This window comes from Ostrinia furnacalis, unplaced genomic scaffold, assembly GCF_004193835.3.
Source record: "Ostrinia furnacalis isolate ACB-3 unplaced genomic scaffold, ASM419383v2 OfSCF4144, whole genome shotgun sequence".
NCBI lineage: Eukaryota > Metazoa > Arthropoda > Insecta > Lepidoptera > Crambidae > Ostrinia > Ostrinia furnacalis.
In genome coordinates this window covers 535,238-554,779 of record NW_021134383.1, presented here as the reverse complement: position 1 = coordinate 554,779, position 19,542 = coordinate 535,238, and the positions used below count along the sequence as shown (strand labels likewise).

At 41.1% G+C, this 19,542-nt stretch overlaps 1 protein-coding gene across 1 annotated transcript in view; it reads right to left on the bottom strand.

The window, feature by feature from the left end:
- Nucleotides 1–727: 727 nt before the first annotated feature.
- stan (protocadherin-like wing polarity protein stan) overlaps nt 728–19,542 on the bottom strand; it is a 117,549-nt gene continuing 98,734 nt past the window's right edge. The window contains exons 34-56 of the mRNA XM_028313063.1: nt 19,159–19,251; nt 18,911–19,020; nt 18,348–18,557; nt 17,746–17,932; nt 16,942–17,241; nt 16,362–16,604; nt 15,473–15,923; nt 14,982–15,123; nt 14,514–14,735; nt 13,761–13,981; nt 11,436–11,582; nt 10,436–10,633; nt 10,038–10,130; nt 9,782–9,898; nt 9,429–9,547; nt 8,914–9,102; nt 8,096–8,197; nt 7,455–7,579; nt 6,048–6,145; nt 4,650–5,065; nt 2,940–3,002; nt 2,293–2,347; nt 728–818 (exon numbers count right to left, since the gene is read on the bottom strand). Coding sequence (XP_028168864.1) covers nt 779–818; nt 2,293–2,347; nt 2,940–3,002; nt 4,650–5,065; nt 6,048–6,145; nt 7,455–7,579; nt 8,096–8,197; nt 8,914–9,102; nt 9,429–9,547; nt 9,782–9,898; nt 10,038–10,130; nt 10,436–10,633; nt 11,436–11,582; nt 13,761–13,981; nt 14,514–14,735; nt 14,982–15,123; nt 15,473–15,923; nt 16,362–16,604; nt 16,942–17,241; nt 17,746–17,932; nt 18,348–18,557; nt 18,911–19,020; nt 19,159–19,251 — 3,941 coding nt within the window. The 3' untranslated portion in view covers nt 728–778. The remainder of the gene's footprint in view (nt 819–2,292; nt 2,348–2,939; nt 3,003–4,649; nt 5,066–6,047; nt 6,146–7,454; nt 7,580–8,095; nt 8,198–8,913; nt 9,103–9,428; nt 9,548–9,781; nt 9,899–10,037; nt 10,131–10,435; nt 10,634–11,435; nt 11,583–13,760; nt 13,982–14,513; nt 14,736–14,981; nt 15,124–15,472; nt 15,924–16,361; nt 16,605–16,941; nt 17,242–17,745; nt 17,933–18,347; nt 18,558–18,910; nt 19,021–19,158; nt 19,252–19,542) is intronic.

The following is a 19,542-nucleotide window of genomic DNA, read 5'->3' as shown; positions in this document are numbered from 1 at the left end:
TGCACTTGTCCCGGTAAATACGCCTCTTAGGACCTCCTAACGGCAGCGCAGAAGTCAGAAATGTGTCCCCAATAGCGTTGTGTTGCGATATATTCGGGACGTCCCATTATACAAAAGTCCCAATTTCTCCTTAGTTTTTAATATCGTTAATTTTAATCGCTTTTGTCGTTGAAGCATTTAACACTGGCAATACTAAATTATATTAAGTAGTCCATGGAATTGGAAATACTAATTCCAACGTGAAATCATGCAATTATGCAAAACACATCCACAATGGTTTGTAATGTAAAGAACTTAAAAATACTATTATAAATTATCATTTTCTCACATACAAAAAAATTATGTATCACACCACAACCCACAATGGGACTTCCCACGATACCGCGCGGAGGCACAAACATTCAATTCATTTTAGTCTAATCAATTAAACTTCTAACAGATGGCGCTATTAAACCATAGGCAAGGAGCATTCAAGCTATACTTGCATACATTTTTGTCATTTCACAAAATTTTTATTTCTACATAATCTAAGGAATGTGAATAGTTAACTAAAATGTCCAAAATTTAAGCAATATACAAATTAGATTACACAAGTTGAAATAAATAGCATTTACTTCTAAACTATGGCAGTGGATTACTGATGTAAAAGACAGTCTTGCAGAAAATTAACGCTAGACACTTAAATTAAATACAATAATATAATATTACACAGTAAAATCAATTAACTAATTGAGATTCATTGGAAATCTTGTACATTCACACGTTTATTGTAAATAATTCACACTCTTGTTTCAGCGTCGTCTTCAGTAGTAGATTTCCTGGGGAATAAAAAATAGAAATAAGTGATTTTTTTAACTATAAAAATATTAACAATGTTCCATTTTTATGATGAATTATTTCAACTAAGCGATATGATAACTTAGTTCTTCTTTCGGCCGCTAGGACTAAGTATTTTGGTATTTGGTGCCACTTCAGAAGTTATGTTATGACTGACTGATCTGTATGTTTTAACTGTAAGTACAAAAACCACACTTATGTATGTGGAAAATACTAAATTTTCATAGTCATTAGTCGGCCGTTTGGTGTAGTGGTTCGAACGGACTACTATTTCGGAGGTAGCGGGTTCGATTCCCGCACAGTACCTACAAACATTTGTGTGCATGAACATATTTGTTTGTATTGGACTGGGTGTTTTCTATGTATAATAAGTATGTATTTACAAAAAAAAAGTATTTAAGTATGTTTATATCCGTTGTCTAGTACCCATAGTACAAGCTTTGCTTAGTTTGGGACTAGAAGCGCAGTGTAAAATGTCTAAGGATATTTATTTATTATTTATTTCATGTCATGTAAACCAGAGGCGTGGTGGTGACGTCGAGGCACGTGATTGTGTGATAAGCGTGATGATGCCTACTTAGCACACAAATCTCTTGCGGCCATTCTGTCTGTTCATGACCAAAGATAAAGACTATTATCTAATATTTAGTCTTGTTATACATTACTTAATAGTTTTTAAACACATTTATTTATGAAAGTTAACGTTATTTTGTGTACATAAGTACAGAGTGATGTTTTTTTGTGTGTGAGTATGGCCATATTCGAAATTCAAATGGAAATTAATTAAAAAAGAAATGAAAGGACACAAGAAGAGAATTTCTGAGAGAAAGTGACTTTTATGCTAGTGAAAGAACATCTTTCGACCCATAGGCCCATTAACATGTTCAGTTAAGATTATATTTAAGTAGTTAGTCCCTGAATGTAACACTTATCGAAATAACATACAATAAGTAGGTATACTTAAAAAGTGACGTCATGCAGAAAACTATTTACCTCCTCTCTAAGATGTTGATGACATGGCGCGACACCACCGGTTAGCAAAGCAAAAGATGATTACAATGAGTGTTTCTCATACAACCGCCACCATCTATAGACAATTTAGCATTAAAGGTGTTTTAAAAATTGATAATTAATTAAATAATTGAATAAGTTAAAATTGGTATAAGCACCTCTAAGATTTATGACCAAAAGTAGACGTGACGTCATGCGAGTCAAGAAGTAATTTTAAGGATGATTGATTTTTTCAGCTACTGAATTATGGTTTTTCACACTATTACAAAGCGCTTAAATCAATTTTAATTATCCGCATAAATAGAACCCTTAAAAATTCAATAAAATTGAAATTAGTCGTTTTCGAAACAAGTTCAGAAAATTGTATTTAAACTTCAACATGCAACCATGCAAATGACGAATTAAAAGTAATAGTTTTTTTTTAAATTATATTCATATACTCACTCGCTAGTCTCACCCATACTCGCTAGCGGCGCTCCCATTTGTTGTTGAGGTTCACCTGGATAAATTACAAAGACGATGTAACTAAAGAATAGGCTTTATCCGGTTCGAAGGACCATTCGTTTGTCGGGGATTTCTTTGAGGATTTTGTGGTCTGGAACTTGAACCCAGTATTTTGGAGAAACACAGCTCAGTGCTCCATCTGATATTTACACAATGATTATAGGAAGTTTAATGTATAAAAGACACACAAATAAGAAATATGTCTCTTTCTAAGGATTAGTGCACGGTGTGTTTTATCTGTTACAGAAGGGCTTTCATTGTTATTAAATAACATAAAATATAGATCGCACCAAAAGTCTTCTGCATTTTTAGTAATGATTAAAGCCGAATAAATCAGTAGGCCTAAGATGCGCGCCGCGATAAGCGGTTATCACGCCATTTTATAGATTTTCCCCATACATTTTGACGTCGATAAAAGTTATCGCGGCGCGCATCTTAGGCCTACAGGGCATGTTTAAGTCTTTCACTTTAAAATTAAAGTTATGCTAAATCAGTATTAATTTGCAAGTATACCAAAGAGTATTGGTGCAGACTATACACGTAAAAAAGGTTGCAAAAGAAAAAAAATAAAAAGTGCCAGGCGTTACCTGCGTGCGCTAGGTCACTACGCGAGGGCTGGGCGCCGCGCAAGCTCGCGTGGTCCTCCTCCGCTAGCAAGCAAAACGAACGGTGAGGACGCGTATTTTTTAAATATACTGGTCATCACAAAAATCCCACTACGTTTTACAGGAAAACTCGTTTCTACTGACACAATCATGGTGCCCCAACAATATTGGTGTTATTTGAAAGCCCAATAAATATCCTTAAAGAAAAACACATTTAATTTCTTGATAAACGATTAACATAAACGCGATATACAATAAATGTGACTTGAAAAAAGACCTCACTTTGGGCTCACCTCTGGGATAAAACCAAATAATGATCTCACGTGTCCTCTTTAACAGATGGATAGCGATTAATCCCAACTTAACAGTTTTATAGCCATAAAAGTTGGCTCATGCGTAACTACCTATTTTTTGAAGAAGTGACTGGATTCTTCTACAGATACATTTTTGGGGTAAAAACCTTTCCTTTAATGAAATGAAGTTTAGAACTAGGCTTTTAAATGGTGCCAGTATTGGTGGGAAGTGGGGATGCATACGTTTGAAAGTGCTTGTCGCGGGAGGGTCGATTTTTATGATGACCAGTGTAGATCTTCTTCGCATACGTATTTCAACATAGGATGTGTGCGATTCCACATTGGAATTCGAATACTTCAAAAATACGCCTCCTGATAAGCTGGCATCACAGACTAGAATCAGAGTAAATACAAATGAGTAGGTCATCTTCATATAGGAACGTTCGCACGGGCGCGGTTTGCATGTGAGCGCGCCAACAGTTTTGTCAGTGTGTGCGTATACGTATATTGGCGCGCTCACATACAAACCGCGCTCGGTGCGTTTCTATAAAGATGACCTACTCATTTGTATTTACTCTGCTAGAATCGAGCAAATAAGCTCTGAATTTACTGGGCTTTGAGGATCACGATGCTGCTTGTCATTGTGTAAAAAAATTCAACCTGTGTGCTCTGGGTCCGATAGTAACAAATCGAAAATGACTTTATGTGCACAGTATTCCAGTCTTATTTGCTTGATGCATTAAGTATGGGCTGCAACACCTGCATGTTAGGTGAACCATAAAACACTGCAATGTCAGTTTAAGTCCAATTTTAATGAGGCTCACTCGAATTCAAGTATTGAAGATAGGTGTAGGTACACATTAATCAGAGTAATAAATTAACTCCATGAATGAACAGAGCGTATTGAGTAGCGTCCTGCGTTCCCACATCATTGCCCAATACAATCAACAATAGAAAACAATAGTTATACTGTTCCTTGTATGTATCGGCGGCTGAGCCCGCCAGTTTTGTTTTAGTCGCAAATACACCTTTAAAGAAATCACATGTTTTACTGTTCCAACCTTCTGACGTACGTTTTGTGGACATTACTTATAAAGTGACAACAACAATAATATACCTGAACATAACGTATATTAATATAATTACGTACATCGGGTATTAATAAACGTACAATAGGCAAAAAGTATGTATGTACACGGTTTGGCCTAGTAGGTATAAAGCTTTGGGGTAAAACGTATAATAATAACCAAAATTAACAACAATTTTAGGTTTAAAACAGCTGCAAGTAACAGCAACAAATTAACAACAAAACAATTGCAAAATCCAAATAAATAACACAAAATCAACGTGCTCACACATTATTATAACACAAAAAAATATAAAACTTGATAATTCTTACCTGTATACGGGAACAGGTATTTATCATGAGGGTGATGTTTGTCTGACCCATCAGACATCCTCTCATTGTAATCCTGGCCGTAATGACTATCCATTTTCCTCTGGTAGTCGTTCTTCAACATAGTAGCGATCCCGGAATCCCTAAAATCCCTGGGGGGATACCCGTCGTGCTCCCTTGTGGATACCCCCGAATCCCTGAAGTCCCTTGACCCGTAGACGTTGGTGTCAGTATTTAGGTATTTGGTAGGGCTGTAGCCGTAGTCTGACGTTCTTGATGAGAGGTAGGTCTTGGATCCGTAAGGGTTTCCCGCCAAACGGTACATCGTGGGAGACATTGGATAGTTGGGGTCGTAAGGAACTTGCTTCTCGCCGTCGTTCGGTAGAACGCCGTACATAAGCTCGTCTTCTAGCCCGTATCTGTTGCGAAAAATAGAAATGGTTTCTGTTAATGATGATTTGAAATGGTGTTAAAGAGTACAAGTGTTACTCTTTAAGTCTTTGTTCTGATAAGTCTTTACAATTTTACATCAGAACAGCAGAAAAGATTATTCAAATCAAATTTCTTTATTTGCGTAATTCCAGGTTCATAAGTGGTCTTACATGGACAGATTAACGAGGCCATCCCGTTCAGTTCTATTCTGTCCTCAAAACCTTCCGAGTTGTAATTTGCCTTGGCTAGTTAGTTACTTGTTTTATGAAGCGCAGTCTGGAAACTTCTACTCAGTCACCCAAAACGGACTTGAGAAGTTTCTCACTCATCTGTTATGGAGTAAGCAACCTAGAAATTGACCACGTTAACACGGTGGCGGCCGAGCTGGTACACGTCTGAAGTCAGATCCGGGTTGGGAAGAGGATTAGGGGAGGGCGAGGCCATCCCGTTCATTGCTTCGTTGTCCGCAAAACCTTCCGAGTTGTACTACTTACAAGCAGCAGTCTAGAACCTTCCACTCTGGCCACGCAATACCTGTTATCGAGCTAGCAACCTAAAAACTTCCACGATGGTCACGCGATACTGTCTGGTTCTCACCTGTTGTAGATGTAACAATACTCTCACTTGGCTGGTTCTCACCTGTTATCCAGCGGCAGTCTGGAAGCTTCCACGCTGGCCACATAAGTATCATGCACGTTCTCCAGTATGGAGGGCTTGGCTCGTTGCGGGCGAGCTAGTACAGTCTGGGCTATTTATTCCAAAACGCTGTTTACGTAGTTTCGGATCGTCTGTCACCGTCGCTCATGCTGCATTCTCGATTTGCGTGAGAGGGATGGCAACATTCAAAGCAATTGATAACGTTTTCCGGAGTAACCCCGCGGGTTCGGAAGAAGATTGGGGAATGGTGAGGTCATCCCGATCAGTGCCTAGTTGTCCGCGGAATCCTCAAAGTACTTGGCTGTTTCTCACCTGTTATCCAGCGGCAGTCTGGAAGCTTCCACGCTGGCCACGTAAGTATCGTGAACGTTCTCCAGTATGGAGGGCTTGGCGCGGTGGCGGCCGAGCTGGTACACGTCTGACGTGAGACGCTGTTTACGTAGGTTCGAGTCTGTCTGTCACCGTCGCTCATGTTGGCATCTCGCTTTGCGTGAGAGGGATGGCAACATTTTTCGGAGTAACTCCGCGAGTTTGGAAGAAGACTGAGGGAGGGTGAGGCAATACCATTCAGTGCGTCGTTGTCTATGGAACCCTCTAAGGTCTATATTTACTTGGCTGATTCTTACCTGTTATCCAGCGGTAGTCTGGATGCTTCCACGCTGGCCACGTAAGTATCGTGCACATTTTCCAGTATGGAGGGCTTGGCGCGGTGGCGGCCGAGCTGGTACACGTCTGACGTCAGATCCGGGTTTGGAAGCGGGTTGGGGGAGGGCGAGGCCATCCCGTTCAGTGTTTCGTTGTCCGCGAAGAACCCTCCAAGTTGTACTTTCACTTGGCTAGTTTACGAGCAGAAGTCTAGAAGCTTCCACCCTGGCCACGCAAAACCGTCACCTGTTATTGAACTAGTAATCTAGAATCATCCACGATGACCATGCGATACACACTTGTCTGGTTTCTCACCTGTTATCTAGCGGCAGTTAAGAAGCTTCCACACTGGCCACAGCACAAATATTCTCCAGTATGGAGGGCTTAGCGCAGGTAGTCGAGCTGTGTGTGAGGTCTGGCAAAGCTACGTTTCGGGTCATCTGTCACCGTCTCTCATGCTGTCATCTGGTTTTGCGTGAAAGGGATAGCAATAATAACGTTTTTCGGGGTAACCCCGGGTTCGGAAGATTGGAGGAGGACCATGCCATACCGTTCAGTGTCTCGTTGTCTATGGAACCCTCTAATGTCTATACATATTTACTTGGCTGGTTCTTACCTAGAATGTCGCGTTGAGATCTGCATTTCTATATTTTGTTTCTCACCTGTTATCCAGCGGCAGTCTGGAAGCTTCCACGCTAGCTACATAGGTATCGTGCAAATTTTCCAGTATGGAGGGCTTGGCGCGGTGGCGGCCGAGCTGGTACACGTCTGACGTGAGACGCTGTTTACGTAGGTTTGGGTCTGTCTGTCACCGTCGCTCATGCTGGCATCTCACTTTGCGTGAGAGGGATGGCAACATTTTTCGGAGTAACTCCGCGAGTTTGGAAGAAGACTGGGGGAGGGTAAGGCAATACCATTCAGTGCCTCGTTGTCTGTGGAACCCTCTAAGGTCTATATTTACTTGGCTGATTCTCACCTGTTATCGAGCGGCAGTCTGGAAGCTTCAACGCTGGCTACGTAAGTATCGTGCACATTTTCCAGTATGGAGGGCTTGGCGCGGTGGCGGCCGAGCTGGTACACGTCTGAAGTCAGGTCCGGGTTTGGAAGTGGATTGGGTGAAGGCGAAGCCATCCCGTTCAGTGCTTCGTTGTCGGAGCCGGTCTCTTGGGACCACCGGCCCATTTCTGGACGGTTTCCTTCTGTTTGAAAAGCATAAAGTTTAAATTTGCTGACGAGGAAAGGAAAAATACATTAGGATTTTTAACAATTATGATGAATTAATGTTAGAAGTAATGTATGTATGTATCTCAAGCGGGAAATTGGTCAAGACGTAATAGTGTGAACACAATCTCGATAACTTTCTCCTGTCTTCTCGCGTGCGTCACTCATACTTCGATGTGCGGACTAGTGCTTCGTCCGCCATTAGCTACCAAGAGTGCCGTGTGGTGACGGCAGAGTAGAATACATTTGTCACCAACCCCTACTCTTCCCGCGGGTGTCGTAAGAGGCGACTTAGGGTCCACACATCAAACAGAGAACGGGCAGCAGCGCTCTCTGAAAAACATCAATCTTTTAAACTGCGATCTCCAACCCGCCTGCCAAGCGTGGGGATTATGGCAAAACCCTCCACTATAGTGGAGGAGGCTCATAGTCCAGCAGTGGACTGTAAAGGGCTGTTGATGATGATGATGATGAACATAAGCTTCAAAATGTACCTTCTCTTATATGAGGTTGCCATCGCGGCGTGATGCCCAAAGGAGCCCCTTCGGTGATATTTGGTAAAAAGCCTCCACCGTTCCCGCTCGTTCCTCGATCCCCTACAAAAAAGTTATAATTAAATATTGAATCAAGACGAATAGTGTATTGTGATGCATTCTGCTTCATAAGACTGATGCCCGTTTTCACCATCAATCCCTAATTTTGAAGAGACCCCTATGAAAACAAAATGCCTATTATATGTTACCATACGGGTCACTTGAAAATTAGGGATTGATGGTGAAAACGGGCATGAGTCTGAGATACTGACTGACTTATTTTATAAGTGGCTGGCGCAGCCGCCATTAGACTAGTTGCTGGGTTTCATGTTGACTCTGTATAGGTCGCGCAACGAGAGTTGAGTCTTGTGTAGTCGTACTGACAAGTTTAGTGCTTTCTCTCTCGCTTGTAGACATTTATCAAGTGCGTGGTAGCTAGTGTTATTTGAACTTGATTGGGTAATGTGTTGTTTTTTTTGTGAGTGTGAGTACGTGTTCGCCTCAACTTTCGTTGAGCGACCTACAAATCAAGTTGTTTGAGGGACCTAATCATCGATCAACATGGAAATCATTGGGAGCCTATGTTCATCAGTGTGCTGCGCTTACGCTGCGCGGAAATTATCCAAGTCAAGTCAAAAAAACAGTGGGGTGGGGATGAAAAATGAATGAATTTCATCCCCACTCCTCTGTTTTTTTGACTTGACTCGGCTAATTTCCGCATAGTGTAAATCCGCCAGTGGACATCCTATGGCTGAAATGATGATGATGTGGCTACTCACTGGCGACAGAAGGTGGGTGGCTGGCGCGGCGGCCACTGGTCTCGTCATCGTCAGAGGAGTGGCTTGAAGCTAAGTCCAGGCTGCGGTCGCTTCCATCGCTGTCGCTATCGGTGGCTTCGGTAGCCTCTTCGCCGGTTTCTGCTGTGGTCTCGCCGTCTGTGGCCGCTTTGCGCCGACGACGGCCTTGGTCTAAGTGATAGATAGAGCAAAGAAGTCCATTACTTTCTAATGAACATCGGTCTGTTATTCTAATGTAAAAATGCACCAGCAGGAACAATAAACTTGTGAATGTAATGGCGATATTTGTGGCATGAAAAAATTTAGGTGCAAACCAAGTGGCAGGCGAACGCGTTTAGAACGGACAAAAAGTAGGAACAGTCTGACAAGATGGCTGGCTGACCCGTGCGTCATCGAAACTAGCAATAATTAAGTTTTTCGCGTAAGATATTTAGACTTTAAACAAGATTTATCAATGATAGATTCATGATACACAGTATATTGGTTATACTACTTACCGTCTTTTCTGGTGTGTAGTGAGGAGTCAAACCCTCTGAGATAGGCCGGCATGTCACTTGCGCTGGTATTATAATTTGACGTCGACGTACTCGTGTGACGCAGTTGGCCGTCGCTGCGACTAAATTAAAAGAAAATTGTGGTTGTATTGCTGTTCTTGAATTTTTCAACAATGTGATTCACGCCCGTATTCACAAACATTACTATGGGGTCTCACAGTCCGCGTGGACATACAGCGTGACACACGAACCAATCACAGAGCTCTATTCAAAACTGTGCGTTCGATTTGCTGCTTCACTTAAGCAAGTATCGTTTGTGAATACGGGTAAAAGATTAATGGGAAAAATAACAATACCTGTAAGGACTAGAACTAGTCTTAGTAGTGGATCTAGAGGTGGTGGACGAAGCAGAGATGCCAATGTTTCGCAATTGCCGGCCGGGCTCAGTGCTGCTGTGGTACGCTAGAGCTGACCTGAGAATAATTATAAAGCATTTTAGTTTATAACATCAAGATTAAGCATACTAAAAAGACCACAGCTTAGATGATTATTCAGTTTTTTTTTTATTAAAATTTTCTTTGAACAAGCAACTAAAAAAAGTGTCTGACATACCTGTTGACCTGTGACAGGTTCTGTGCACTGCTGCTGACTATGACCGAAGTGTCAGCGAGGGGAACTTTCTTTCCCAGACATCTCAGCATCGTTCTAGAAAAACAGTAATTTCATTATTATAAAGAAAAATCTTACTAAAATCTCAATCCTATGTGGACGACCTCTTTTTAAGGTTGTTTAGGTACATGAAAGGTTTACAAGACCTTATCGTGCAGAAAACTAAATAGTCTAAGAGTCCCCCCAAAGTCCGGGATCTAAAAAAATGTTTTTGTCGGGGCTACATGTTAACTAGGAGCAAAAGTGTTTACCCAGACTGGTGACCAGACTTTTTTCATACTTAGGAATAGGCTACTCTAGCTGAAGTTGAGAACAACACTTGTGAATACTTTATACTTTACCTGTGCAAATTGTCTCTCGCTCGCACATTGAACGCGATCAGGCCCAACGCCGACGCAGCCGCGTGTAATGTGATGGCCCCCGCGAGAATCGAACTCAGCATCCCTCGCCGGGCGCCCGTCTCGCTGCCCAGCACCAGAGCGCTGGCCCATGCCGCCGTTAGGAGAGGCAGGCAGATTACGCTCACAGCTAGAAGCATCCTGTTGTGGTGTACCAAAGTTTGAATTAGTTACAGTCTTAAAAATTATATTTGGCATCATTATTCATTCATCATCAACATCTTCTCAGCCATAGGACGTCAACTGCTGCACATAGGCCTCCCCCAATGCTTTCCATGCTACCCGGTTGGTAGCGGCCTGTGTCCAGCGCCTTCCTGCTACCTTTATGATGTCGTCATTATTCATTACTATTCGTTAATGGTATTTTTGTGGAACTTAAATGTTATTACTTCTCCCTTATCGCGCTAGAAGCTACCCACGTATCTATTAAACACTATCGCGTATAACTTTATTACTAAGAAGTAGGTATAGTCTTTACATCAGAATAGAGGCAGTATGTAATTTCGCGAAATAAGCTTTTATGCCGTGTGGTGACGGCAGAGTAGAATACATTTGTCACACTCTTCCCGCGGATGTCGTAAGAGGCGACTTAGGGACTACACATCAAACAAAGAACGGGCAGCAGCGCTCTCTGAAAAACATCAATATTTTAAACTGCGATCTCCAACCCGCCTGCCAAGCGTGGGGATTATGGCAAAACCCTTCACTATAGTGAAGGAGGCTCATAGTCCAGCAGTGGACTGTTAAGGGCTGTTAATGATGATGAAACTTTTATGTGAATAGAAATTTCCGTCAAGTGAGATGCATATCAATAGCTTCCTTGTTGTGGACCTTTGATTACCGAAGTAATATATCGTGAATACTAAGCTACTACAAGGACAAAACAATGTTGAAAGTACGATATTGATTACTACGACTAAAGAAATACAGTTCAAAATCTCACCTCAAGTTGCCAAATCCCACGACGTGGTCGCGCACGGTAAAGGCAGCCGATGTGGCGGCAGCGAGGCACGCCAACGCAGCTAGAGCGTAAGCACCAGCTGGCACCACCACCCACCACACCACGCCCTCGTGGCAGCTCACCCAGCAGCTGCGCAAGAATGGACTCTATGATCACTGAGTTAAGGGATTAAATTGCCTGTGACAGGCTCATCTAGCAGCTGCACAAGATTGGACTCTATGACAGTGTTATAAGACATTTGCTGCTGCGACGTGGCCGCGCACTGTGAAAGCGGCTGACGTGGCGGCAGCGAGACACGCAAGCGCGGCCAGGGCATATGCACCAGCCGGCACCACTACCCACCACACCACGCCCTTGTGGCAGCTCACCCAGTTGCTGGGGAAATGAGCTTTGTGACTATTTGCACAAGGTACGTCATATCTCACACACCAGCTGCAAAAATGTACTTTATGACCACTAGCATAAGGAAGTGCCTTTGGTAGTCCACGTAGCAGCTGTGGAAATGTACCTTATGACTAGCATAGCAGCATTCAAAACCTTTCTTCAAGTTGAACAGCGTGTTACGGAGAGGGTATGCACGGTGTTTCTTTACAAAGTCAACACAAGCCCTTCGTGGTTCTCATTCTTCATATACAGTGTGAGTCACGTTAAAGTGTACATATGAAAATAGATGAAACTAGACCTATTTTTATCGACAAAAAAGAGGTAAAAAAAATTGAGATTTTTTAAAAATTTTTTAGAGAATTTTTTTCTTCCAATTACGTATTGTAAAGAAAACGTAATAACTTTTAAACTAAGCGGTATATCCTGATAAAATAAAAACAGTAATAATGCTAAATAACAGGCAATACTAAAAAAATACATAAAATACACAAAAAAAGCCAAAAAATAATAAAAAAAAATATACTTTTTAAAAAGAATCTGCTTAAAAATTCGTGTTTTTTTGGTTATTTGATAATTTCCTTTAAAAAATGCCCCTATAACAGGTGGTTTTTATTGTTTTGTATTATTCTCTATTGTATTACCTTTGTAAAACCAAAAATTGCATGTCTCTATCCCTATCACAACATTTGCTATGATTTGAACAAAGGCCTACCACAATATTCTCCTCTGCAGGTAGGGACAATTTTAATATTAACTAAAATGCTTATTTTACTTCGAAATCTTTTATTTTTACTTGAAATCTAACTTGTCTTTATCAAAATTACAAATCTAGATCCATTTTCAGTTTCGTTGTTAGCGAAGCGTTGAATGGCGCGCCCGGAGAGGCTTAGTTCAAACGATCATAGCAAATGTTGTGATAGGGATAGAGACATGCGATTTTTGGTTTTACAAAGGTAATACGATAGAAAATAATTCAAAGTAATAAAAACCACCTCTTATAGGGGCATTTTTTGGAGAAATTTATCAAATAACCAAAAAAACACGAATTTCTAAGCAGATTTTTTCAAAAAGTATTATTTTTATTATTTTTTGGCTTTTTTTGTGTATTTTATGTATTTTTTTAGTATCGTCTGTTATTTAGCATTATTACTGTTTTTATTTTATCAGGATATACCTCTTAGTTTAAAAGTTATTACGTTTTCTTTACAATAAGTACTTGAAAGAAAAAAAAATCTATAAAAAATTAAAAAAAAATCTCAAAAATTTTTTGACCTCTTTTTTGTCGATGAAAATAGGTCTAGTTTCATCTATTTTCACACTGTATGTAACGAGGCGGCGCCTATACACGCTGCATATGATATAAATCTGTCAGTACAAAACAGTAGTTCTATCATACTTACAACAAGGCGTTCCCATACTGCTGCTGATGATGCGAGGCGGCCAAAGCCAGAGCCACTGCCGGGGCAGCATAAGCAGCCGCCATATGTGCCGCTAGTCCTCCATGGTTCACATCTCTCAATTTCCTTACTAGGCGGCGCAGTTGCCACGCGTCGCAGGCCGACCAAGCTAGCGCTGCCACCCACAGTAGTGGAGTCACTTTATAAGCCTATGCTGCCACCTATAGATGGCATGAGAACTGAACAGTAGCATATCATACTCACAATAAGGCGTTCCCATACTGCTGCTGATGGTGTGAAGCAGCCAGCGCTAATGCCACAGCCGGCGCGGCGTAAGCAGCCGCCATATGTGCCGCTAGTCCCCCATGGTTCACATCTTTTAGCTCCCTGACGAGGCGGCGCAGTTGCCACGCGTCGCAGGCCGACCAAGCTAAGGCTGCCACCCCCCAGTAGAGGAGACACTTTATAAGATTATGCTGCCACCTATAGATGGCATGAGAACTGAACAATAGCAAATCATACTCACAATAATGCGTTCCCATACTGCTGCTGATGGTGCGACGCGGCCAAAGCCAATGCCACGGCCGGCGCAGCATAAGCAGCCGCCATATGTGCCGCTAATCCTCCATGGTTCACATCTCGTAGCTCCCTGACGAGGCGGCGTAGTTGCCACGCGTCGCAGGCCGACCAAGCTAAGGCTGCCACCCACCAGTAGTGGAGAGACATCGCTATGAGCTTGCACGCGAACTAGGAGAGGAGAAGACAAAAGATAAGTAACTAAGTAATTTTAAAATTGAAACGATATCTTCGATATATATATTTTTATCTTCTGTGTAAGTTTTCTGCTTCTTCTGCAAAAGTAGGTACTGTGATATTCATTACGCTAACCAGAGTACGATAAACGGTTCTGAATTTTTCGTTTCTCTCTCTCGTTTGTGCATAGTTACTCGTAATGTTAAAGATTTAATAATAAGGAAGTGGTTTTGGCGTGACGTTGAAATGACTCAATATCACGCTGAGTCATTACAAATAGTTGCCTATGACGACACAAGAGTCGTGGACGCGTGACTCTTCATTTACCACTTAACCGGTTACAATGTGCTAATGCATGGAGCTATAAGATAATATATGCTACTTATCTACTGATTCGACCCATGGTCATTCTCATTATGTTGAATGGTCAGAAGTTATACTAATGATTTTACCCATTTGTGATATTGGGAAAGGTATTTCACCGGAATAAGACACATTTTGCAATCACAAAATTGTTTTTACTCACCTCATTCTGCACCAAGGAGTTCCTTGCCTTAAGCGCGATCAAGTACAACAGTTCTGCCATGAACACGCAGAATATCATGTGCTTGTGTATGGAGTTGGAGACGGTAGCAGCGCCGCCCCGCATTAGGCAGAGAGCCGCCCAAGTAGCCAGTAGCAGTGGTAGGGATATGCTGAACGCTGTGTATGACGTCACGGATTCTAGGAGGGATGGTTCCGGGATGAACTGGAGGAAAAATTCAAGCGTCAGAGACCCATTTCCTTGATTAATGAACGTATAAAATAAATCAACTCATAAAGGTGTAAATGCCAAATTTATCATAATAAACAGTAAGATGCCGATACGAACAAGACTGTGTCTGTGTCGTTGTTCATTAATAACTTTTAATTTTCTACAGGGTTATTTTATTACTTGGCTTTTTACAAATTTGCGGTTTACTTTACAAATAAGATAATCTAAAGTTTTCCTTACCTCAATGTCGACTTCGTCAACCAATACAGCGAAGGTGGACAAGTGGTTGCACGTACAGTTGATCAGCAGAGGCTCGTCCGAATACGGGGACCAGTCGTAGTCGATCTCCGTGTGACAACCGACGCGGGACCATTCGCCGAAGCTACACAAAAGATTTAGAAATTAAGACAAAAATAAATGGGTTGGGGCCAATTAGCTTTATTGTCTAATCATTAGGCTCTAATGTACAGTTTATGCCAATGTCATCACCTAACTTAATTTCTTCCTTGGGTTATGAAAGAGTGAGTCCAAGGTCATGTACCCTGAAATAAACTTAAGAGTAAGACAAGCTATAAATAATAATAAAAATGATTTTTATTTTAGTCTTGGCAACTCTCTCTTCTTTGGTTGCATTTAAACCAGCGCCTAAACCGTCCAAAAGACGATTGCCGCCTCTTTTATATCATATAGTATTGAATATACTTAGTTGGAAAAGAGAATTGAAAACTTACCCTCTCAAAGTCGACCAATGTACGCATTGCGGGTTCGTCCTCGACCCAAAAGTCTCCCTATCGATATCAAGCCACATTTGCAGCCTTATGGGTTTCTTCAGCCTCATACCCCCTAAACTCTTATACACCAATTTCTTCTTCCCCATATCTTTTGTGCCATTCCCATCTTTGGTTTTCCCATCATCAGCGACTAACGACAAAGCCAGAACTTTAGGTTCTTGGTCTAATTTTTCAGCTGTGAAAGACGAGTCGTTTTCTTGGTAGTTGTCGTTGGTAAACGCATTCTTGTCGTGTTTTTTAAACGCTGGTTGAATGAGGATGGGACCGTGGTTGTCGTGGTTGGAACTTTCGTCTTCAGTGTGATGCCACGTGTTAGTCATTTGGGGATTGGCGTTGAGATGGTTATTGGGGTTTGAAGGATGGGGGTAGCCTTTGTTGGCGTATGATATGCCTGTAAAAGAGTTATATACTGAATATCTAGGCGTAACAGTACTTGCGTTTTAAGTGCATTACTCGTACTTAGATTGGAAATAATTATCTATCAAGAGGAGAAACAGACAAATAATTCAAGACTCCCTGAAGTGTAATATAGAGTAGAGCATACTCTTCTATTCTATAGAAGATCTTGTTTTGTTTGCTTTATTTTATCGATACCAAATAGCTCTTAATTCTTCTCGAGGAATTATAAGACCAAGTTTTTCATTGTTTTGGACCATAATCAAGGCAATAGTATGGTTCAAAATAAAGTGTCAACTTTATTTCATTAGGAGTCTGTGGCAAAAGTGAAAAGAAAGAAGCCCTTTTTCACGCATCGAAATAGAAATGACACACTGCGTAATTTTTAAGTATACATCTTTGGTAGCGTACGATGTAAGTAATTCCAACTCACCCTCAATATCCTCCATATTGTTCTCCAGCGAGTTATCCTCTTTACTTTCATGGGACTCCTTCATCCAAACATACTCTGGTACAAACAGCGCCACCTGGATTATGGGTGAGCCAATAGTGATGTTGACCCCCCATCGCTGGCTGACAGATTCATCCATGCGTAAAGGCATCAGCTGGGACGTGTTGCGAGAGTATTGCATGTACGAGAATACTGCGCGGGATTCGTAGTTGGTTTCTAGGGTGTCTGGGGGATTAAGAAACTTGTTAATTTAAATGGACCAATTTCCTGAAATATCCTAAATTTTTTTTAATGCCTGCCAATAAGTGACTTATATTGCAAACATTGGCGGTCATTAGACATTATTACGAATCAGACAGTAGGATTTGTAAATGCACAGGTATTGCCACGGGTATTACCTTCTATTAAAGGACGTGAGAAGTACTTGATATTTTTTTACTGATAAAGCCTTTTTTTGTAGTTTTTAGTATTGTGGAGCCTCTTTTTTGAATACCAAATTTTCAGTTTAACATTATATTTACATCATCATATTTAGACCTTGTTCAATTTAAGACGATCTTACCGTGCACATTGCTATTGGTAATTCCCAGCAGGTCCAACGGCAGTAGGACTCTCGTGAACTTATCGAACTTGTTCTTACTCCTCACATAGTTGTTATACTTGGGGAACGACACAGTCGGACTTGACGGCTTCTTCTTAACCTTCCCGTTGCCGTACGAAGGTTGTATGGGCGAGTGTATGAAAGCTGATGTATCAGGTAAGATGACGCGTTCTGTGGTGTATGACTCCAGGTTCAAACGGTTGAGCTGGGTCGGCTCGAAACCGTATATCGATTCCGCTGTTACGATGTCCACGCCGATTACTGTGAGACAAATAATTACATTTGAAATGAGACGGTCATTGACGACATTCATATTATTGTAAAAAGAACTATTGTTCCGTAGTAGTCTAAAATACAATGTAAGTAACATTAACTTCAGTAACGTAGCTCATGCCAATGATATTGCTTGACAATAAATATATATCTATATGTGTTATAGAATGCTGTTTGTTTTCCTAACAATAAAATAAAATAAAATAAAATAAAATAAAATAGCGCTCATATTGCTGTCAAAATCATCAGTAACTCCTGAGCCAAACACATCGCGGTAGAAACAAACCCGAAGATTCGCCCCCTCCTTGTAGTAGATCGGGTTTAGTTCTAATACGTTCTATTCCCACCTCTCGTTCCCACCGTTGCAACTCCTGTGTAGCCAGGATCTACAGCTTTACCGCCAATAAAAACCCAATCAGTGAAGATCAAGTTTGTTACGGGGGGTTTAGTTCTAATGCATACAAGACGTTGCCAATTGTCAAATATTCTTACCCAAATCACTGGTGACGATCTCAAAGGGACTGGTGTAGGTGTCGTGCTGACTCTCCGCTAGCACGGCTATGTACTTGTCGTACTTTTGTAACAACTCCTCTACGCCATGGCCGGTCAGCTGGCGGATGCGCCGCCACTCCTTGTCGTAAGTCGGGCTTAGGATCGTGTTGGAGGATTTTATTATGTTCTGGAACAAGTCACATTATTTAGTTTTTATCATAATGGTTTTTAATATATTCCGCGATTCGATGTTCCGAAAGTTCATGTAAAGCTGTCTGCCCAACTTGCCGTATCAGACGTCTACGATAGCAAAAGATCTCAATGGCAAGCATTTTAATAGATTTATGATGCATAGAAGTTAAAAAGTAATTTATAATCATCATCAAGCCTCTGCTGTAGCTTAGTGCCAATCTGTGTGGTGATGATAAAAGACACATTTTCACATCTTGCTTTATGCCACAGGTACTTCTTTTGAAGTAGCACATACATTGTCAAATACGCACTAAGAGAAGGAATATCAACGACGATAGTATCAGCGGCAGTGAACGCCTACCGTCAGACGAACTTCAAGTTTCATGCTATCACTTCCATAAAACACTCACCCGAACATAATCCTTATCCTGGCTGTGCGTAAGGTTCAGTCCAGCCTGCCTCAGCTCATACTGTATGAGCTCCAATAAGATGCCTTCAGCCACTAACACATCTGCTCCATAAAGCTGTGCTGTATTACGGCAGGCCGAGGCCAGGTCTTCGGCGAGACGAACACCCACGAAAGTATTCACTGATAGTTCACCGGTTTCTATCTTGTGTAGCTGTAGTATAGATAACAAATGGGTTATTAATGTGGCAATTTTTTGTCTTAAGAATATTAAGTACACCGTTATTTTATTTTTCTTTATTATGGAAACAAACAGCATGAATTAATACATGTGAACTTAAAAATTAAAGACAGTACAGAAGCCTAATCAGTTTCCACAGATAAACGTTACAAGTTGATCGAAAGTTATGCAGAGTGCGAGCAACTTAAAATAACAAAAAACTCACAACAAAACGTTACATTATTTAATGGATTAAAAGAATATTAAAAAAATAGTTTGAAAGCTTTATATGGCATATTTTCTGATATTCTCGTTTTATGTATGTTTTAGTAATATAAAGGGTTTACCTGGTTCCTCAGTTGGTAGAAAGTGGAAGTAGTACAATTGAACATGTCCGGTTCTTGCCAGGGAATCACTTGGGTATCATCGCACATCCGAGTAGCCCGGCCGCTTGTTCCTGTACAAGTGATACTTATATAATAAGTAAAAACCTCAAGCATCATAATTATACTATAAATATTCATTTAAGATTTTATTGCTCAGCATAAGGTACAAAAGTCATTGAAAATATTGAAACAAGTAACCAATTTATTACCTGAAGGACAATCAGTTGCAGCTTCGATACCGAACTTAGTTCTCGGCCACCAGACACCATGTGAGAACGAACGCGGGCAGCCATCGTATACCACTGAAATAAAAGTATTTGTTAAAAAGAGGCAAGAGCAATTTTACAAATAATTGTCAGTCGAATGAATAGAATCATCATAATTATCATCCTCTTTGAAGTTCATAAGTCTGACACTAGAGTTCAGACTTTTTTGTCACAACCCTCAACGATGACGAGAACAAGACCATACAAAGGTTGCAAGAAGGCACTGAATGCAGGCGTTGGAAATCATTGGGGAAGGCTTACGTTCCTTAGGCTGAAATGATGAACACTTCCCCTCGCAGTCAGTGTTAGGCGCCACTTCAGCGTAGG